Raw genomic sequence first — 23966 nt, 5'->3', positions numbered from 1 at the left:
AAAAGATTGACATCTTACAATTTATTGCAATCAAGGGGACACTAATTTATCTTTAAACTACCTCTCTTTACAGGAAGAGGAAATGGAATACAATGTGGTTGTTTCCATGTAAAGTGTTCTCAAGACTGGTTATCCTGTGGCCTAAGCCATAATTTGCATTAAGTAAATGCTGGAAAGTAGGACTATTAGTATTTTATATATATCAACTCTAATTTAACATTATCTGATATAAAATGGGAGGGAGGGGGAGAGAGAGAGAGATAGAGAGAGAGATTGAAAGTCTGTGGCTCCCGCAAAATACTTTGAAAGCAAGACAACTGATGGCAGACCTATGTAGAGTTTCACAATGTACCTGTGTTTGTAAGCAGGATATAGGAGGGCAAAATTATTAAAAATCTGAGTTCAGAACAAATTTGGGACAATGAAGTTTGGTGTTGGGGTGTTTGGTAATCATTTGATTTTATTGTCTTTTAAGCAACTGATGTTTCAAAGAAATCACTGATGACAAGTATGGTCTACAGTAATGACCAGCTATTCTTGAAATCAAAATTGCTGGCTTTGCTTAAGATAGTTATACACAGATTTTGTGGTCACAGTTCTAAGAGCTTTTCATTGTTTTATTTTTTATTTCTCAGCTTTCACATGTTATTAAATTAGCTTTCATTTTAAAAAATGCCTTATTTTGTCCTTATTCTTTTTTTGTGTTTTACCAGTAACTATGTTGAGAAGTATCCTTTCTTCTTTAATCCTGTGCTAATCACCTTTCACTCTATAATATTTTAATGTATTTTATATGTATCATTAATGATGTTGGCTTTTCAAAACACATCAGCTCTATCAATTCCAGAATCACAGTCATTCCAATGGAGGATTTCAAAATGGAGTTTATTTCAAAAGAGGTGGAAAAATATTTTTCCTTTTTTTTACACAAAGATATGAATTCATAACACAAAAAGAATTTAACTCTACTTATTCTAGATCATTTTCTCAGCAAAACATTATCAATATAAAGACAGAAAACAGGTATTATATTTAAGGAACATCATTTTGTGTCTTTTGTGGAAAAATCAAAACTTTTTAATATGTTGTCAGTACCTTTTATAAGATTTTATAAACACTGAAAACTGATGACAGAGCGTACGAAGAATGGCTAATACTTTGAAAGACACAATCAGGACTCCAGAATTGTCAACAGACTTGATTAATTAGCTAAAAGTAAAAAGAAATGAACTTAATTGGGTTTCATTTTAAATCTTTCACAGATTAAGAAAATACAGCTGCTCAGTTATAACATGGGAAGAAAAATTTATGAGTAATTCATGTGGAAAAAGCTCAGTTGTTTTATTTATGTGTGAATTCAATGAGTCAACATTGTGACATGGCTGCCAGAAGAGCTACTTTATTATTAAATTAAATGAGAAGATGTGTACTCTCCATAACCAGAAAGTTAGAGCTCAGCACATATATATAATCTGAACTGGAGTTTAGTGTTGAGTACCACATTTGAGACTGAACTATTAACAAATAGGGCTTTCCCCAAAGAGAGCAACACAATTATTAATATAATGTTAATATACTCATTCACAACAGCATAGGAAACTGTTTCCAGCTCTGCAATAAGGTTATGTGTGATAAAATCCTGATTCTGCCCCATTTCTACCTAGGACCATTATCAAATTATTCAACTTCCATGGGCCTGAATTCCCTCTTCTGTAAAATTGGAACAATAATAATTGATTTTTGGTTTGCTGTAAAATTAAGTAAGGTAAAATATAAAAGGTGCCTGGCAGAGAATAATGGCTAATTTTAGTTAATTCATTTTTAATTAATTCCTTTTTATCCATTCACACAGACTTTTCAGTTTATAAGAGAAATCAGACACTGTACGTGCCCAGATAACAAATAAGATGAAAATTTAAAAATCATTAAAACTATGAGAGAGGTATATATTAGGTGCTGAGTTTAGTTTTCATTCGTATATTCTTAGTAGATATGTAATATATGTGAATTTGTAGGAATCCATAAAATATTACTAAAGTACAAATGCTGGGTTGACTTGGGTCACTCAGCTAATTTGCTCCATCTCTTACTGCAGTCTTGCAGTGCTTCTTATCTGATCTCTTTATCTCATTGGATCTACATAAAAATTCTGAAAGATAAATATCTATTTCATTTTTGAGTCACTGAGTTTGCTAGATTATGTTAAGTGAAATACTGCAGTTGTAGAATTAGCTTGATGATTAATTGGATTGAGCACCAACAGGAAGACTGGATTTAAGATAATTCCAAAACTTCATACTCGGAAAACCAAAAGACAGAGTGCCATTAATTATGGCAGGAAACACAGGCAAAATGGGAAGAGTTTTGGTGGAACTGTGATGCATGTATTTTTTGATACACAGAGCTTGAGTTGCCAGTGGGACAACCAAGTTGATTCAGCCTTCATCCGAAATGCAGTGGGGTTCTAGCTCTAGCAATTGTTGGACTGAGAAAACATAGACACCTTACACACACACACACACACACACACACACACACACAGTGTGTGCTCACATAAACATTAGCTGAACCACAGAAAAAAATGTAAATCCAAACTTTAGCCCCAAACAAAGATAGGATAAATCTCTGGCTGACAGAAATTTAAGGAGGGAGCTTAAAGCCTGAGCAGTAGCTTCAACATTGATATGTCAGTGGCCTGAAGAAAATGTCAGCAGGCTTAGAGATTGGTGTTTACCACTTACAGTGGGACAAGTGAAATTTTAGACCTAAACCAGTTGGTTGAGGTAGGGAAGGGGCAGACCTGGAGCTGAGATCCCTGAATAAACCCCTGACACTGGATAGATTGTCACCTGCAAAAGGTGGGAGAAGAAAAACAATGCCTACTGATAAAAAGAACTTTTGAGGAATCCTCTCTCTACCCTGGGGCTTTGAATGAGGAAAATGATTACCTGATAAATCGTGTTATATGTAGTTGTGGAGTATTAATTTACACTACCCTTAGCAGGAAGTTATGCTAGAAATAGTGCCAGAATGTTGTTACTATTTTGGACTCAAGCAAAAGCAAATGCAGAACTTTTCTGACCCCAAACCATGAGGTTTCCCCCACAAATATACATACATGTGTGCACACACCTACCCACACATACACATACATCATGTTTGGTGGGGAATAATCAGCCTAAAATTTACAAATCCTAGGATGGCTGATCCATCATATGAGATATTCTACAGACACAAAATACAGGATTAGTGCCTGATTTCAAGAGATATCAAAGCTAGATTTGGGAATTATTTTCATAGGGGTGATACCTGGCCGATTTGATTGTCCAGGAGAATATAGATAGAGGAAAGAAAAATGGAAACCTGGGTATATAACAGTTCAGAACATTTAATATTTAGATGATGGAGGAGGAAGTATGGGTCCAGTTGGGGCACACAGAATTCTGAGGCATAAGCCATAAAACTACAGTTTAACGGGCATAAAGGAAAGATAGTTGATGGTACTAGGAAATTTCAGTTTGGAAAAAAAGAAGAAAAAGGAAACATAATCACTTTCAAGTATATGATGATCTTTCAGCTGAAAAGGGGATTAGATTTACTGTAAGTACCTCTGGAATGATAAATTAGAACAAATGGTTGCAAATTTAGAGACATTTTGGCTCAATAATTTTTGTAAAAATTATTTCTTCCAAAAATTGAGTAGGCTGCCCTGTGAGTAGAGAGTTCTTCCACATTATAAGTATGCAAGCAATCAGGAATGTTTATAGGAAATTTTTGCATTAAATAGGAGTTTGGGCTAGACTACCTCTAAATTCTTTCTAACTCTGTGGGTTAATGAAAACTGATAATAATGCTGTGATGTTGTTTTATGTGCTATATTCCAGGCATATCTTAGAAATATTTGACATGTCATAGAGTCTGAAGGAGCAGCATTCTAATACTTCAGATATTAGCATATTTTTTAAATATTTTGAACATTGGTGAAGATTGGTAACAAACTTTTCTTATCTGCATCTTTCTGGAAAACAAAACAAAATGAAAGAGTATAAGGTTCCCCTGCTACCTCATTCCCTTCATTTAGGTGTGATGGAGACCAAAGTAATATGTGTTGAAAACAGCCACGTAACAGCTTGCCATTTTCCAAGTTTTATATAAATCTTAATGAATTTCTTTTTCTGTTTACATACTGAAAATTATCAAATTCAGTTAATGAATTTAGAGACAAATTGAGAATTTAGAATTATTTTTATTCCAGGTTCAATAATGCTATTACAAACTGCTCCTTAAAGATTAAGAATAGTCTTTGGATTTTCATTTCAGCTTAAAATGTAGAACTTTGGAGCCACTGTAACAATGAAAAAAGGCAGATAATATACAAAAATCATAATTTTTGCTGACCCCACTAGAGATCTGAGGTCAAAAGGTGAACAAGTATACTGAATTCCAAATAGTGGTAAGGGGAGATGCAGCACACATTTGACCTTTGGTAGAGCACAGGAGAACTAGGCAGCCACTATATACGAGGGTGAGAATAAATCAGCCAAAATTTTAAAAATTCTTAAAGGCTAGAGTAAGCACGTCAGTTTGGAATATCTGGGAGTCCAAGACACAAGGTGAGTTAACAATCATTTGTAAGCTCTTTTCTGGACACCTACCAGTTGTTCAGAGGAAATAATGAAGACAGTGCAGGAAGCTGAAGGTCCATTCAGCAGTGCAGTATGTAGGAGGTGATCAGCTTTCTGGGTGAGAGGTATGAAAGGCCTCATTCTGTAGATCTTTCTCTCATAAGAAGCAAAAGCTCTAAGTTACTGGTTTATGATATTAGAAAAAATGATGATACTAGAAGAGATAGAAATCCTCTGTGACCCTGAGCCCTGGCAAAATCCTCTTGCTTTTTGAGCAGGGGAGCAAAAGCAAAACCTTTCTGGGGGAGAGGTAGGACATGGGTTAAGATCCTTTGCTGATGAGAGAATGGTAGAAGCAAAAACCTTTTGCTCCTGGGGTAGGGGCAGGAGACCTGTCTTGAGTCCAGGATCCTACATGGATACCAATCAGCACTCAGAAACCACGGAGGAGGGGCAGAAAACTCCTGTGCAAGACTATGTGCAGATATAAGGGACAGTTTGGCTGCCAGAAAGTTCCAATCTTGAGGCAGAAATGCTAAGAAAGTTCCCATCTTGAGGCTCAAAAACAGTCTGCCTAAGGCTGTGGTTGATCATTACTACAGAACTTCCTTTACCCTACTACAAAAATGAGTCTATTTTGAATAATAGACAAGAGCAAAGCACTGCTAGGGGAGAGACAAAGAAGTATTGCAAGAGATCTTCTCTGCGGCATAGACAATCAGGGACTGTTGAAAGCTGAGGGTGAAGCAGGAACAGAGAAAAAGACGCTAGTACTGCAGGCCCCCTATATAAGTACAGGTAATAGTAACTAGTCACTGGAGGAGTTTGAAGCCTGTTGTGCCCTGACGATAATGATAGTAACAACAAAACACAAAGCTCAAATCTTGACTAGATTTATCAACTTTACATAATAAAAGCATAACAGAATATATAACCCAGACGTTAGAACAATCAGACAAGGACTTTTAGTAACTATGATTAGCATGTTACAGGATCTAGTGGAAAATGTGGATGACACGCATGAACATGTGGGGAATTTCAGCAGAGATATGGAAACTATATACAAGAGTCAAATGAAAACCATAGAAATATAAAAATATATTTGGTATTAGAGATGGGGAATTCTTTCAATGAACTCATCAGCAGATTGAGCACAGCTAAGGAAAGTATCAGTGAAATTGAAGATAGGTCAAGAGAAATGATCCTAACCAAAACCAAAGGGGAAAAAGAGTGGGAATAAAACCCAGAACATACCATCTAATACCTGTCAGAGTCATACATGCATTTGGAGTTCTGGAAAGATAAGAATGGGGCCGAGAGATATTTAAAGAGATGATGGCCAACATATCAAAATTTGTGGGATGCCACTAAAATTTAGAGGCAAATTTATGGCTTTAAAATTTGAATAATTCTATGTCAAAGAAATTGAAATTATAATAAAATCCTTCTTATAAGGAAAACTCGAAACAGATGGTTTCGTTGGTGATTTTTATCAAATATTTAAGGAAGAAATAAAACCAAATCTACTCAAATTATTTCAGAATACAGAGTCAGAGTCAGAGGGATATTTCTCAACTTATTTTATAAAGCCAGCATTACTCCAATGTTAAAATCAAGCCACAACATTATAAGGAGTATAGACTGATGTCTCTCATAAATACAGATGCAAATATCCTTAACAAAATATTAGCTAATTGAAGCCAGAAATATGTAGAAAGGGTTCTAAATTGTTACAAAGTGTGGCTTATCCCAGTAATGCAAGGATAGTTTTAAAATCTGAGAAGAATAAATGAAAAAAATCATATGCCCATCTGTAGAGATACAGAAAAAGCATTTGATAAAATTCATCACCCAGTTATGGTATAAACTCTTAGCTAATTAGGAGTAGAAGGAAACTTCTTCAACCTAGCAAGGAGCAACTAACTTCATGTCATAACCATGTAACTTCCAAATAACATCATACTCAGTGGTGAAAGACTAACTTTCTCTCTAAGTTTAACAAGAAGGCAAGGATTCTGCTCTTACCACTTGTCACTTCTAGTAAAATTCTACTGGAGATCAGGTAAAAGAAATACATATCGAGAGAAAGTAAATCTTTAGTTCCATGATGTCTAGGATGTCAGGGTTTTTACTTCAGGTTAAGTACTGGGGCACTTTTTTTGTAACGGAAATGTTTTATATCTTGTTTTTCATGGTTGTTATATAGGTATATACATTTTCAAAACTACTCAAAGTATACAGTTTACATGAGTGTATTTTATTTTATATACAGAAATTAAACTTCAAGAAAGTTGATTTAGTAAATATGACATCATAATGAAAGTAAGATAGAAAGTAAACAGTTTGATGTTATATTTAAAAAGAGTAAAGAATTATGAAGGCATTAGTAGTCAGCAAAATAAAAGTTAAAAATGAAATAATATCTCATTACATATGCCTCATGTAGGCAAAATTTTTAAAAGTTGGACTATACCATACATTGGTGAGAAAATAAAGCAATGGGAACTCACATATTGTGAAATGTGTATGTCCAAACAAAGTGTTTGGTATTACCTTGTAAGTCTATGGCCCTAGTTATGTACCCTAGAAAACCCCCTGAGATTAGGTTGAATGTACATCAACAGTAGAATAGATACGTTGAAGTTTGCTAATCTAATTGAGTAATGTACAGCAATGAAAATAATTCAAAAGTATATATAGAATAATGTGGATAGATCACAAAAACGATATTGAGTGAAAAATATGGGGCACAAAAAGTACATATAATTTGATTCCATTTAGGTACATTAAAAAGGAAACCTAAACCTTAAACAGGCATACCTCATTTTATTATGTTTCACTTTATTGCACTTTGCAGCTATTGCATTTTTTACAAATGAAAAATTTGTGGCAACCCTGCATTGAGCAAGTCTGTTGGTGCCATTTTTCCAACAACATTTGCTCATTTCATGTCCCTGTGTCACATTTTGGTAATTCTTGCAATATTTCAAACGTTTCATCATTGTTGTATTTGTTATGGTGATCTGTGATCAGTAATCATTTTTTTTGTTTGTTTGTTTGTTTCGTGGTACGCGGGCCTCTCACTGTTGTGGCCTCTCCCGTTGCGGAGCACAGGCTCCGGACACGCAGGCTCAGTGGCCATGGCTCACGGGCCCAGCCGCTCCGTGGCATGTGGGATCTTCCCAGACTGGGGCACGAACCCGTGTCCCCTGCATCGGCAGGCGGGCTCTCAACCACTGCACCACCAGGGAAGCTCTGTGATCACTAATCTTTGATGTTACTATTGTAATTGTTTTGGGGCACCATGAACCTCACCCATATAAGATGGCAAACTTTATAAATATTGTTTTGCCTGCTCTGCTTCCTGGCTGTTCCCCCATCTGTCTCCCTCTCCTTGGGCCACCCTCTTCCCTGGGACACAAAAATTTTTAAATTATGCCAATTAATAACCCTATAATAGCCTCTAGGTGTTCATGTGAAAGGGAGAGTTGCATATCTCCCACTTTAAATCAAAAGCTAGAAATGATTACGCTTAGTGAGGATATCATTTGACATTAAGCATGTCGAAAGCAGAGACACGCCAGAAGCTAGGTCTCTTGCACCAAACAGTTAGCCAAGTTGTAAATGCAAAGGAAAAGTTCTTGAAGGAAATTAGAAGTGCTACTCCAGTGAACATAGGGATGATAAGAAATCGAAACAGCCTTATTGCTGATATGAAGAAAGTCGCAGTGGTCTGGATAGAAGATCAAACCAGCCACAGCATTCTCTTAAGCCAAATCTTAATCCAGAACAAGGCCCTAACTCTTCAATTCTAAGAAGGCTAAGAGAGGTGAGGAAGTTTCAGAAAAAAAGTTTGAAGCTAGCAGAGCTTGGTTCATGAGGTTTAAGGAAAGAAGTTGTCTCTATAGCATAAAGGTACAAGATGAAGCAGCATTGCTGATGTAGAAGCTGCAACAAGGTATCCAGAAGATGTAGTTAAGGTAATTAATGAAGGTAGCTACACTAAACAACAGATTTTCAATGTATGTAGACAAAACAGCCTTCTCTTGGAAAAAGAAGCCACATAGGAATTTCATGGCTAAAGAGGAGAAGCCAATGCCTGGTTTCAAAGCTTCAAAGGACAGGCTGACTCTCTTGTTTGGGGCTAATGCAGTTGGTGACTTTAAGTTGAACCCAATGCTCATTTACCATGCTGAAAATCCTAGGGCCCTTAGGAATTATGCAAAATCTACTCTGCCTGTGCTCTATAAGTGGCACAAAAAGGCTTGGATGACAGTATATCTATTTACAACATGGTTTACTGAATATTTTAAGCCCACCGTTGAGACCTACTGCTCAGAAAAAGAGATTCCTTTCAAAATATTGATATTATGCATATGGTCAAGAGCTCTGATGAAGATGTACAGTGAGATTAATGTCATTTACATATCTGCTTATACAACATCCATTCTGCAGCCCATGGATCAAGGAGTAATTTTGACTTTTAAGTCTTATTATTTAAGAAATGCATTCTGTAAGCTATAGTTGCCATAGATAGTGATTCCTTTGATGGATCTGGGCAAGGTTAATTGAAAACATTCAGGAAAGGATTCACCATTCTAGATGCCCTTAGGAACATTTGTGACTCAAAAGAAAAGGTCAAAATATCAACATTCATAGGATTCCAACATTCATAGGAGTTGGAATCAAGAAGTTGATTCCAACCCTAGTGGATGACTTTGAGGAGTTCAAGACTTCAGTGGAAGAAGTAATGGCAGATGTGGTGCAAATAGCCAGAGCACTAGAATTAGAAATGAAGCCGGAAGGTGGGATTAAATTGCTGCAATCTCATGATAAAACCTGAATAGATGAGGAGTTGCTTCTTATGGATGAGCCAAGAAAGTGGTTTCTTGAGATGGAATCTACTCCTGGTGAAGATGTTGTGCAGATTGTTGAAATGACAATGAAGGATTTAGAATATTAAATAAACTTAGTTGATAAAGCAGTGGTAGGGTTTGAGAAGAATTGACTCCAATTTTGAAAGAAGTTCTACTGTGGGTAAAATGCTGTCAAACAGCATTGCATGCCACAGAGAAATCATTCATGAAAGAGTCAATTAATGTGGCAGACTTCATTGTTATCTTAAGAAACTGCCACTGCCACTCCAACCTTCAGCAACCACGACCCTGATCAGTCAGCAGCCCTCAACATCAAGGCAGGATCCTCCATCAGCAAAAAAGATTACCACTCACTGCAGGCTCAGATGATGGTTGACATTGTTTTTAGCAATAAATTATTTTTTAACTAAGGTATGTACATTGTGGGGTTTTTTGACATAATGCTATTACACACTTAATAGACTACAGTATAGTGTAAACATAACTTTTATATGCACTGGGAAACCAAAAAAATTCATGTGACTCATTTTATTGCCATATTTACTTTATTGTGGTGGTGTGGAACTGAATCTGAAATATCTTTGAGTTGCCTGTATTGATAATGGATGCATACTTTGGTGCTGAAATGGCAAAGAAAAGCTACAACATGGCTTTTCACCAAAGGATATCTCTTATGTAGAGAAAAGAGATATGAAGTGGTGTAAAAGCAGATCCTATGATATTGGCAATATTTTGTACCAAACTTATTGTGTAATAAGATAGTCTGCTTAGTTCTTCTTTAATGGGTGTGTGTGTATGTGTGTGTGTGTGTGTGTTCTTCGTATATTATATAATTCACTGCACAAATCTTTTTTTAAAAATATTTATTTATTTATTTATTTTTGGCTGTGTTGGGTCTTCGTTTCTGTGCGAGGGCTTTCTCTAGTTGCGGCAAGCGGGGGCCACTCTTCATCGCGGTGCGCGGGCCTCTCACTATTGCGGCCTCTCGTTGCGGAGCACAGGCTCCAGACACGCAGGCTCAGTAGTTGTGACTCACGGGCCTAGTTGCTTTGCGGCATGTGGGATCTTCCCGGACCAGGGCTCGAACCCGAGTCCCCTGCATTGGCAGGCAGATTCTCAACCACTGCACCACCAGGGAAGCCCCTGCACAAATCTTAAATCATCAGATCATGTTATTCTTTTGACAAAAACCTTTAATTCTGTATCTCACTAGGAATGCAGATTACATTGGTTAGTGATTATCTTCCTTATTGAAGATCTTTCAGTTTTCTTCTTCTTCATGTCTGGCAGTGTTCTATACATAGGTTTGAATTTTAGTAGTTTCAATCTGCCCTTTATTTCTGCTAAGGTAGGTTCCAATTCTGCAAAGGTGTTTTATTTCCCTTGTAACCTGACTTTTTCTCCTTCATGTCTTTGACTTCTCCTTTTGTGACCGTTCAGCTGGTCCTTGTTACCAATTCATTTCACCCTATTTTCTTCTTATGATTTTTTTACTTCTTTCCCACCTCTTATATTCTGTTGTGAATGCAAATCAGTTTTGTGACATTTTTCTTCTAGATCCTATACAATCCTCTACTTTAGTAATAGTGTTAAAAATAACAACTCTAATAGCAATAAAATAACACTTGTACTTATCTTTTCTTGAACATTTTTTATCTTCCAGCCACTATATAATATTAAGCACATTACATCTACTGTTCAGTTAATTTTAAAAAATCATCACATTATTTTATTATCTTCACTCTAGTGATGAATAATATAAACTCAAGGATGGCTGAATAAAAGCTTTCCTAGTGGCAGAGGGTTTGCAAATATGTTTACCTGACTTTGGAATCTCTGCTCCTAAATTCTGTCTTTACTGCCACTCTGATTAAATTATGTTTGATATCAAAAACTTCTGAAAATCCAACAAGTGATATGCTTGTTACTAAGAAAGCTTCAGTTCTAAAAAAGTAAATATATATTATCAGATCCTTATGTGCCCCCTTTCTTTCTCCTTATAAATGGAATTTTTGGTCTCTCTAAATATTGTTGGATTTTGGTCTTGAGGAGAGGAAAGTGTGAGTTAAGAATTATTCTGCCTTCCTCATTGAATTACTTATACCTGAATAATAGAGATGCCATATTTTTCTGATCATCTAGTTGGTACATCCTCTGAGCCATGGGCTTGATGGTAAAGGGTTTGGAGGCTTTTAGCTCATTTCACACCAGGCAGATGTTTCATGAAGCCAAACTACATTTTGAAGCATGAATAGATTTTTCTCAATCCAGATCCATCTGGTTTACAATTAGTTCATCAGTTACCAGATCCTAGTGTAGGTTTGTCATCAGTGGTAGGCATTGCTAGCTGTCTCTAAAGGTCCTACTTGGCATTTAAATAAAATTTTGGAGACAATGCACTAGAGGCTACTAGGAAAAAGCAACTTTGAATCAGAAGCTGATTCTTCCATCTAGATTGAAATCTGGTTTTACGTTGCTTTGTCCTGTACATACACCACTCTATGTGCATTATGTGAATATGCTGTCTTTCCAACTAGATCATCAGCAATTTCAGAGCATGGTTCTGATTTTGATTTCTGTTGATTCCAATGAGTAAATAGTTCAGTAATTTGTACTAAGTAAGCATTAAGTAATACCTTAGGGGAAAATTCTTTCTCTTTCTTCTATTCTTAATTTCTCCTAAATGTTGGAGATGAATTCAGAATATAGCATGAATACAGAAGACATTCCTTAATTATGAGTAGAATAGAAGAGAGGAAAAAAAATGCCCAAAGAAAAAGCTCTATGTAAATTACTTACAAGATCAGCCATTTAACAAACATAATAGTTAGGATGCCCAATCTGAAATAAGTCTAAAATATGTTAATAGCGATTGCTGAGGAAATAAAATATTTGGAAATATAAGTTATCCATATTATTCAATAATATTCATGGCATATTTATTCAGCCTGCTTGTTATTTTTTTTCAAATCATGTAATAATCCAAGTTTGAGAAATATAAAAATTATTCTTCAAATTGGTACTGTTTTCAAGGCTGATGAAATGCTACTTAATGCACTTGTCAAACAAATAGAAAGTGCAAAATTGTGAATTGATAATATCACAGTCTGTCCTCATTTCTTAGATATTTAGCTATTGATGCTTCGTAGGAAGAATGTCATTTAAAAAGTTCATTGTTTTGGGGGGAGTTCATGTGGAAAGTTGCAGACACTGTGGCCTATTTATAAAATAATTCAGATGTGGGTGATAATAACTATTTGCCAGTGATAATATAAAGACAGTATTTCTTTGATGTTTTGCCAACTTTTCAGTCATTTTGGAACAATTGGTTTCTTTCAAAAATGGTTTCTTTCAAAGTGAAAACATTGGAGGCTTCATATGTAAGTGGTATGATCAAACTACTATATTTGGAAATTAAGAACTGTTACAGATTCTCAACAATTGGTGCATGTGTTTGTGTGTTTGTAAAAATATATCTATGATACATGAGCAGTACTGAGACATTTAGATAATTAAAATTCATCCATAAGTAAGTTATGATAACCTCAAAAGTATATCTGTGTCTAGTCAAGAGACATAAATGATCTAGGAATGAAGTCTTAATGTGCCCTGGGTACCTGGTAAATTTCAAATTCTATGCTAGAAAGAATGACTATGACAAAGAAGTAGTAATTATGACACTTTTATGAGACTTAATTTAATTGTGAATTCTTTTCACATTCCACATTTTAATCTTCCAGATTCAGGCCAGGCTCAAGAAAGAAAAATGGAATCAGAGTGAGAGGATTACAATTTGGGAAGGAATATGAGCTGTGTATTTGTCATCACCATGTCTTTACATATTTATGTGGAATTCATGTATGAGTTTGGTATCTACATCAAGAAATATAATTTATTATTTTCAGAACCCTTTACTGTTTTTTAATATTAGGAGTAGTTACTTAAGATCTGTATCCTTTTATATATATCGAGTCATTTTTTTTTAATGGAAAAAGGAGTCTTGTTTTCAACACATTCTCTTACCTCATTTTCTGTAATCATACAATGTTTTATCTGTGGAAGACTGATCCTTCCCTGGAAGAACAAGCTATAAGAAATGATCTGCTTAATGGTGACTACAACTTGGATGCCCAATAGGTGGCCAAATCTCAGTAGTCTTGGACTGAATCCATCATATTCCCTGACAAGCTAGCTTCTCCTATCTTCACTGTTTTAGTTAATTGACATCTCCATGCAGTCAGTCGGCAGCCAGGAATCTGGAGGTATTCTAAACACTGTCTTCTTTCATTACTCACAGTTTTTCACCAAATCATGTAAATTACAGATTTTCACCTGTTATGAATCTGTCTTCTCCTGTCCTTCCCTATAGTAGAGCTTTTGTCCATGCCCTCCTCATTTCTTTGGGTTAATGAAATGTCCTATAGTCACCCATCTGTCATTCTACTGCCCTGCATAATGGCTCTATGTCATCAGCTGATAAATTAGAAAATCATTAAATTGTCCATAAAATGTCCTTAAGACCCTGCGTAACTTGGTTCCTGCTTGTCCCTTTCATCTGGTCTTTTTCCAGGCTCTCACCTTGAACCCTAATTGTAGCCATTCCAAAGTACATACAGTTTCCTAATCACACCAGGCTGTTTGCTACCTGCTCTGTTCATGTTGTTGTATGCTTAAAGTTATCCCTACTTCCCACTTTCCTTACCACGCTCTTTCTCTGGCTGGCTTAGTTATTTTTCAACACTCAGATCAAATAAGTAAAATTGATAACCCTCTTTTGTGTGTCCTGTATACACATAGGTCTTTCATAGTACCTATGACACTTTATTACACACATCTGTTTACTTGTCTGTTTTGCCATGATAGAATGAAAGTCACTCAAGTGTAGACCCCCTGCTTTATTCATCTTTGTATCTCCAGAAACTTGCAAAGCTTTAGAAAAAAGAGTAGAAAATTAATAAAATCTTATTGAATTAATTAAAGAAGTAACAAAAGTTAATACCTGTGTTTTCAATAGGTATTTTAGGTGGGAGTCATATTTTCTGATTACTGTTGAGAGACATTGTCTGGAAAGAAAAAAAGAACTTTGTTTAAAGTTGGGTAGGAAAACTTATATTAACTTTAGCACATTTATCACAAGTTCTGCTTTGTCCATGTTTCTATAGCAAACAGGGTTTAAAAAGGATTACTGTTGACATACTTTTAAATGTCATTTCAGATGGATGCCTTATAAACTTGGTATAACCTGATAGACTACAAACGTATTTGAAAACTTTAGAACTCCAGAGAAATCCATGACAACTTAACCAAACCTCTGAAAGACTGTTCATTATATCAAACTACTCTTAATTTAAAATATAAGTTGCAAAGGGATTCATAAGCAGATAATGACAAATAAATTGAGAAATATTAAATATGCAAAACTTTTCAGAGAATTACTTTTAGAATTAATGACATATACGTATCATAGATGGTGTTGTCTTTGACACTAAACCTCTGTGTTTTCTGGTATTTTTGCTTTTTTCTCTAAGCTTCTCTTAATGCTTCAGCTTTATCTATACTTAAGTGGAATAGACGTGAGTTGAGCAGAGATTCTTTTTGCTTCACTGTTTAAAATTATTTTCCCAAATGTTATTAACTTTCCCTTCCTGTTTGTCCTGAAAACTCCTGAATTGAATTGAAGAGTCAGTCATACAACACAAAACACAGTGTTAAAAACACACCAATATATTTTACAGTAGCTGCCTTCTCAGTCTTTATTAAGTTACCACTTTAGTTAGACAAAATGCATAGAATATGTAAAAGTCCATGGAAGTGTAGGAAAGGAACTGTGAAAGATTTTGGCTACTGGAGGACTTTTATATAAAACCTGATCCTAAAATTTAAAAAGAAAAACCCCTCAAGAATTCATGTGCTTCAGCACTTTTCTATTAGGTATTATATCTATTTTATAGAAAACTCCTAGGAACCAATGAAGGTATGTGATTTGCCCAGCTTCTAAGAGGAAGACAAGTCAGAGAAGAGGGACACTGAAATCAAAGCTCGTGCCCTCTAGCGCTTGGTCTCATCACATCATAAAGTGGTCTGAGGAAGGCAGGCAGAGCAGCCTTGTATTTCAGAAAGCAAAGTCCTGGGGGTCACCAAGATGGCTCAATAAGAGATCCCAGCCTCTCTCTCCTCACAAAGATCAATGGATAGCTATCCACGGACAAAAACAGCTCTGGGGGAGAGCTCAGGAAACCACCCAAGAAACTTCAACAACACAGTGGGAAAAAAAAAAAACCCTGAGAATAATTCCATAAAGAGGGAAGAGAGAATAGCTTCATTTTGCCTGCATCATCCCATCCTCCAGGCCAACACTGCTCAGTGCCAAGAGGGAAATCCCCTGCTAGAACGAGTTCCCCTCTCTTGGAAAAGAGGAGTGGAGTGAACGAGCAGCTTCCCCAACCTTGTGGGACACTACATGGAGGACCTGCATTGCTTTCATCTCACCCAGAGACCAGCAAAGCTGAGATGGATAAAGGTGGCTAGAACAAGGAGGAAGGGCAGTGGCTACCAGCGTCAGCCATGCAGTGGGAGTTACCATGGTTCCCAGCCACCTGCTCTGCAGAAAGCCTCAGTAACTTTCACTACTGAAGAAACCAACAGCCAGCACAGCTGCCACAGACCCCCTGTAGATTTCATTGGTTTTGTTTTCCTTCACTGCACCGCCCCTGCCAGACCCTGAGATCCACACTTGCAGCTAGCCCAGGCCTCAGTGGCTGCTCAAGTGCAAGGTGCAAGTCTATTCCCCATGACTGACCCCTTCCAACAGCCCCTCCAGCTGTGCACCTGCATGCCACTAGCCTGTCCTCTGTCACTGGCGTCCACTGCCATGTACACATCTGTGGTGAGATCTGGCAACTATGAGAGTGCACGCTGATGGCCAAGATCCCCACAGCTGTGTCTGGGGCAGATTTGGCCCTTTCTCCTGTCACTGGTCTGCACCACTGGGCTCATCTGCAGCTAACCTCCAAGCTGTGCACCTGCACACCCTTGTCCTGACTCTCGTCACTGGCTTTCACTGCCATTCACGTGCCCATGGAGGGAGACTGCAGCCACAGAAGTGCACACCAACAGCCAGGATCCCTGTAGCTGCCAGTGCACCCACAGTTAGTCCTAACCCTTGAGACTGGCCCTGTCCCCCACCCCCAACTATATGAGTGTCTGCAGCTAGCCTCTGCCACTCCACAGCCGCCTGCAGCTGGCCCCCAGAGCTGTGAGTATGTACACCACCAGCTCCAGCAGCAACTGCTGCCTGCCCTGGTCCCTAGCTGCTGGACCTGGGGGCACCACTGAGGATCGCAACAGCCTTTGCAGCTACTGCAGATCCCCCCCCCACAGTGCTTACCAAGGACTGCACGGTTGTCGATGCTGTGGACCCCAGTGACCTGGCGTTGTCTCACAACCCTGCATTTGGTGCCTGGCACCACTAGGCCCAGGGTCACAGCACGTTCCAGTTGGCCCTCGCCTGTAGGTGAAGGTCTTTCTGTACTGAAGCCAGCCCATAAAGTCTGGAAGAGGTGACTGCTTCCTGTATACAGACAGCTTTGCAAGGCTACAAGATCACAATGAATCAGGGAAATATGACACCACCAAAAGAATACAGTAAGCTTCCAGCAACTGACCCCAAAGAAATGGAGATACAAGAATTGTCTGACAAAAAATTCAAAATGATTGTCCTAAAGATGCTCAAAGGACCACAAGAGAACACAGAAAAGGAATTTAATGCACTTAGCATAACAATACAAGAACAGAATGAGAAATTCAGCAAAGAGGTAGAAAACATAAGAAAGAACCAAACAGAAATCTTTGTGCTAAAGAATACAATGAGCTGAAGAATTTGATAGACTAGACCAAGCAGAAGACTCAGTAAACTCAAAGACAGATTTCTTGAAATTACCCAATTGGAGGAACAACAAAAAGAAGAAAAGGAATGAAGAAATGTCTGTCAACTATACTTCAATAAAAAAATACAGTAAAAAAAGAAAAGTGAGCAAATAAATCCTATGGGACTCACAGCCTCCTTTTGTCTCTCTGTGCCCCAGGTAGCAGCCACCTACAAGTCACGGGCCTCCACAGAACAGTTCAAAACAGGTCTCTGATTCCCAGGGATTCCCCAATTTTTAAAGAATTTGTCAGGTTTGATGACTTGCTCTGCGTTTGTTGTTGTGGTAGTTGTTGATTTATAAATTTATTTTGGAATACAGCCTTTGTTTAATATGCCATTTTGATGGGGACCTATCTGATGCATGTAATTAGCAATACAGTAAAAATTTGGATTAAATTATATCAAAAGTCCTCTTAAGTTTTACCCATTCTATGATTTTATGGTACGAGGCCGAATACTGGGGGGGGGGGGCGAGAAAGACACAAAAAAGGAAAAAAAAAAAGGAAAGATACGATAATTTAATGAAAGAACGTGGCCTTTGCAAATTGCAGACAGCCCTGATTTGAATCCTAACAAACTACTAACAAACTGAGCGGCCAACCCCAGGCAAGTTATTTACCCTTCCAGAACTTCAGTTTCCTTGATTCTGAAGTAAGATAATATGTATTGTTATGGGGCTGTGGGGAGAATTAGATGAGATGATGTATACAAAGTGTATTAGAACTCCAGGAAGTGATAGCTATTATTAATAGTCACTAAAAACAATTTAAACTGATTCTTATATCAGGCTGTGCTTTAGAGATTTATGACATACCTCCCACACTCCCTTTTTTTTTTTTTTTTTTCTTTTTGCGGTATGCGGGCCTCTCACTGTTGTGGCCTCTCCCGCTGCGGAGCACAGGCTCCGGATGCGCAGGCCCAGCGGCCATGGCTCACGGGCCCAGCCGCTCCGCGGCATATGGGATCCTCCCAGACCGGGGCACGAACCCGTATCCCCTGCATCGGCAGGCGGACTCTCAACCACTGCGCCACCAGGGAGGCCCAACACACTCCCTTTTTTGATCATTCAGCTCAGAACAACTTTAATTCCAGATAAAGGCACCCTGTAGCACTGATATCTTCTCCCAGGTTAGCTTCCTGATAGGTTTGTTCTTTCAAATAATACATGCATATGTTGAGATATCAGACTCAATTAGGATATGTTCATTTGCTGTCACTTGAGTTTTCCAATTTGAAGTCACACTCCTCTGTTTATAATGTACTAATTATTTTCAGGGTGTTCCAGAAAGGAATTTAAAGCAAGATATGGTGACTTTCAAACTATGGGAATTCAGTTATACAAAGAGCTTAGTGACACATGCACAATCAAATTTATAAAATGAATGAGGAAAAAAATCCTTGAAAATGTAATAACCGGTAGCAGAGATATTTTATAATGAATGTTAGATTATTTTGGAAGGTGTTAGCAGCTCTTCAGATGTATCTGAATAGCTGTGAAGAGTAGATAATTATTAACAGAATTTGCCAAAGGGAGATATCTATTAAAAGTACAATAGCTTCCACAGTACTAGTGAAAGGACAGTTATTACAATCGACTGAAAAATATTGTGATTTGGCACTTGAGAACTCAGTCAGAAAGTAGTCTTGGAACAGGAATAAAATGTCTTACCTGGATACTTTCCAAATATGCATAAATTCTAGAAGTTGGTTCAGATAAAACTGACTGTGGTCATCTTCATGCTGTAGACAGCAGAATATATTAATATTTATAGAGCAAATAGGAACGAATACCAGATAAAAATAGGTCCATAACTTCCTGCTGTCATTTTATTCACCTCTTTTGATAACTCTCATTTATCATTTTAATACTTTGTTTTAAAGACCTTATAAGACTCTCCTCAACTGTATAAGCATTCTTTTCAAAAGTAAAACAGAAAGCTGAGCTTTGGTTGAGGATAAACCCCACGGATAGTTGAAAAACATCCTGCTATCACCAAGGTCAAACATTAATTTCTCCCAGCAGGAAGGCAGTTTTTCAGACACCAGTTCTCCCACATACGTGCACATTTTCTTTACATTTAGGCCACGAATCTGTGGCAGTATAAGGCTTGACAGCTTGCCAGATTGGCTGGCAGACGCAGAATGGACTCCTCCTTTGTTCAGATTTTCCATACCTTGCCACCAAAACGTCAGCGTGAGAGAACCTTCCATCTCATGAACATTCAATTATGCTAATGAAAGAAAACTACGGATAGGTGTAAATTCCAGAAGTTATCAGATGGCACTGTATTTTTCTCCCAAGATGAGCAGGAACTACTCATCTTAAAATATGAGTCCTCTGGTCCACATGTATGCATGCACACACACACACACACACACACACACACACTCACATCATAACTCCTTGATTAGCTCTTCTGGAATGGGCATCCATGAACACCTTATGCAAGTCTGCAGAAAATGCAAATATACTCCATCATAATTGCAGTTTTTCACCACACAGTGACGTTAAGTTTGACAGCTGAATGAGTCCCTCCATGCCTGGGGTGCATGTAATCCTGTATGTCAGTACACACACAATGTATTTTTAAAACTGCCTATTAGAATTTCTGACAGAAAACATCAGAAGGAAAATGTTTATATGGTTTAAGGTCAAAGGTAAATTAATTTTTATATTGGGTTGTATTGTGAGAAAGAAGAAGGAAGCTAAGTAACATGGAAAGAATAAGGTTATTGTTATAATAGCTTGAGTACATGCTATGAATAAATAATGCTTTGTAGAAATGCTAAGGAGTTTGAAAACATGAGGCTTACTCAGTAGGAATTTACCTCTAGAGTCACTGGCTGATGAAATCTGAAAGTATCATAGTGGTTAAGACAAATTTTTCTGCAGTAGAGAAAGCAAAACTTTAGGCATGGAGAGGACAGTGAAAGGGAAGGAAAAATAGAGAGTGAAAACAAGAGCCAGAATAGAGGTAGTAAGATTTGAAGTGTAGTATTTGGCATTTGCCTTATTTCAGAAGTTAAAAGCAAAGCAGCATATAAATAATATGACTTATTTGCATCTTTCTGAATAGCATAATCATATTCATTTAAAAACCACTTTACTTGGCTTCCAGAGATACTTTTGGGGGAGGGGGAATTGTCCATTGTCATACAGTGACTTACAAGAAAAAAATTTTATCTAAAGGATCTCTAAGGGGTGGAGGAAAGTTTGAGCAGTTGTCCATGGAATATATTGTGCAATTTACTTTTCTCCAAAGGTGAGGGCCATACCTTTGTCTTAAGAAAAACATTAAGGTATTTTTTTCCTTTTTTTTCATACAGAAATCTATTGCTGTAAATGTTTTGTGAACGTTTTCTTGAACTAGAAAGAAATCTTAATTTTACGATTAATGTCTACAATGTTGGCAATACTTTTGGTCAAACTTGAGAGAAAGGAAGAAAAAAATTTTTAAAAAGTCTCAGCCATTCACATCACTTCTAATCAAGACAGGAATTTAAAAAGTTTGAAATATATGATGATTTCTAAAGACTGTCAACATGTTTTATGAATAATCTCATGGAACATGAATTAAATCACTATATATCAGTGTAATAGAAGTGAGTTTAAAATAGAAAAGCCATCTAAGATGAATTGAGCTTTGCAATGCCTTTTACAATTAGAATACTCTGAAATATCTACTGAAAGTTGATGGTGTCAATAAATTTAATAGAATGATAGCTATCATTATATTCCTAATATTATATAAAAAGAATATTATCAAGCCAATTTTATGTTGTTTTACTAGAAAGAAAATTTAATTATTCATAAATAATTTAGCTTACATAATTTAGCTTACAGCTGAAATTATGAAAATCATAGATAATTTTGACATTATTTTAAATAATAAGAGAGAAACCATTCACCATTCCCTTACCATAGATATATAAAAGAAAAAAAAATCATTGGTCATTTATTTTAAATATAGCAATTCAGACCATGAAGAAGGGTCACAAATTGATAAACTTTCTCAGTTATATTAATCAGCATACTATGTCTATTCCTGAAAGAATATTTTATAAAACAAGGCAATTATTTATTTATTTTTTATTTTCTTCAAATACAAGGTTTTCAATTGAAATTATAATCTAATCTACTCAATGGGTATTAAAAGTTCACAACAAAAAGTGTGATGCATCAGATAGAAATATATACATCATTTTGATATAACACACCAATGTCTATGCTCCTCAATATTTTCAAAATCATGAGTAAATTTTTGAAATTTTAAGTGTCTTAACTAATATTAATAAAGTCTTAGAGTTTTTAATAGTAAAAGACTAAAATATCATATAGTCTAACATCCTATTGTTTTTGCTTTAGGGCTGTTATGAATTAATACATGTAAAGCCCTAATAACAGTGCCTGGCACCTAATATATACTTAATGTGGTCAATTATCATTGAATACCTATCATGGCCCAGACTTTGGGGTATGTGGATAAAGCTGTGGAAAACAAAACAACACCAAAAAAACATATAAAGGTAGAATTTTGACTAATTGCTCTGAAACCACATCTAAGACTTTTGAGTGTAGCCCATAAATTCTAAGTGTTTTTGTAATATAAATTGGTAACATAAGGTATGCGAAGACTCACTGACTGGGCTCAAATCCAAGGTCCTCTACTTACCAGTTCCATGAATATGACCTGAGGAAAGTCATGAGCACCCTGGGATTCAGTGTCCTTATTTTTAATAATATTTGACACATGGGATTGTTGTAAAGAGTAAATATGATAGAAATATTAAAGTTTCAGATGTAAAATATATGCTGGATACATATTACATCAAAGTAGTGGAGTTATATGCATTTCAGAATAAACCTTAATTTACATAAACTGAAATATGTGTGATTTGTGAATTACTACCAATGTGATAGTTTTTTTTTCTTTAACAATATGCAACTTCTAAACAAGAGTAGAAATTTGAATTATCCACTTTCTCTCCCACCCCCCATTGAAATGAAACATGATAATTTCAGCTTTTTCATCAACACTGAGGACAATTTGAAGACTCTTAGATTTATTAATACTGAGGGTATTAGTTGTACTTTATAATGTTTCTTTGTGGAGAGTTCAGATGCATGGTCCTGGAGCTGTCAACACTGGCTGAGCTGGGTACCAGTTCCAAAAGACATTTCTAAACAACTCTCTTTTGGCCTCATTATGTTATGTTCCACGTAGATATATTGCAACCTAATGCACCACCTGACACTTCTTATGATGAAGCACCTCAGACTAGAAAAAAAAGTCATGCACTGGAAGTCTGTTATCTGATGTAAATGACAGGGTGATGGGATTTTTGCCTAAAGCAGGTAATTGGAAGACTCTACAGATAAAAACTGCTAAAATATCAAAGTTTACTGCATACTGTGCAATTTGGGTTTGAAGTAACTCAAGACACCACACAGGGAATAAACTTTATATCTAACACCATGAAACTGTCATTAAAGCACAGTAATCCCTTTCTAAGTAGTTTTATTATATATATTATGAATATTAATCTGTCCTGATTTAAACTGTGTTGACACCACCGTAGTCTTCAGATAGAACAAGAGTTGTGTTATTTTTCTTCCTTCCATGGTTTCCCCTTCACTTTTTCTATTCCATTCATTTCCTGGTGGATTCATGGATAGTATGAATAAGATAACATTAATACTCATAAATGATTTTTCAAGAGACTACTAGATTTATCATACTGAGGTTGCAATAGTGTGTTCATGTAATTGCTTCAGTCCAAATTGTTAACAGACATAAAGATAAATATTATGTTTCAGTAAATATACTCAAATAAATATGTATTCATTAAACATATTTTAATCACAAAATGGCAACAATCCATAAGGATGGGAATATTGTCCTTAAAATAATACATTTGCTAATTGAAACCAAAGCTAAGAAAGTCTTACCTTTCGAGATAACTTTCCTGGAGATTCCCTATTTTTCTGTAGATTAAGTTGAATAACAGATTTATTTTTCTGAAATATTCTGTGGCTTCCCAAATAGTGATCACTGAAAGAGAAAGAAAAAATACAGTTACTTCCTCCTATAATTTCCCCAAGTATATGTTCTCCTCCCTAACTTCATTTGCTTTTATTTTTTAAACTTAGTCTGGTTAAAAGTTTTATATCTATCCCTAGTTTTATTTATATCTATCTATCTATCTACCTATCTATCTACTATCTATCTATCATCTATCTAATATGTATATGTATATATATATGTATATAGATATATATCTCCTCATATTGTTTTTTTAATATTTTATTTATTTATTTATTATTTATGTCTTTTGGTTGCACCGGCTCTTAACTGCGGCATGCATGATCTTTAGTGGCGGCATGCGGACTTCTTAGTTGCAGCATGTGGACTCTTACTTGTGGCATGCATGCGGGATCTAGTTTCCCGACCAGGGATCAAACCCCGGGCCCCTGCATTGGGAGCTTGGAGTCCTACCCATGGGACCACCAGGGAGATCCTTCCTCATATTGTTTTA

General features: G+C 36.5%; 1 protein-coding gene across 1 annotated transcript in view; it reads right to left on the bottom strand.

The window, feature by feature from the left end:
* Nucleotides 1–23966, bottom strand: part of PIK3C2G (phosphatidylinositol-4-phosphate 3-kinase catalytic subunit type 2 gamma) — a gene marked incomplete at its 5' end in the record, with an annotated part of 318729 nt that overhangs the window by 262506 nt on the left and 32257 nt on the right. The window contains 5 exon segments of the mRNA XM_081248761.1: nt 3960–3967; nt 3970–4018; nt 14502–14565; nt 19099–19169; nt 23380–23482. Coding sequence (XP_081104887.1) covers nt 3960–3967; nt 3970–4018; nt 14502–14565; nt 19099–19169; nt 23380–23482 — 295 coding nt within the window.

The sequence above is a fragment of the Mesoplodon bidens genome (assembly GCF_964165515.1).
Source record: "Mesoplodon bidens genome assembly, chromosome: 11".
Taxonomy (NCBI): domain Eukaryota; kingdom Metazoa; phylum Chordata; class Mammalia; order Artiodactyla; family Ziphiidae; genus Mesoplodon; species Mesoplodon bidens.
This window is presented reverse-complemented; position numbering and strand designations above follow the sequence as displayed.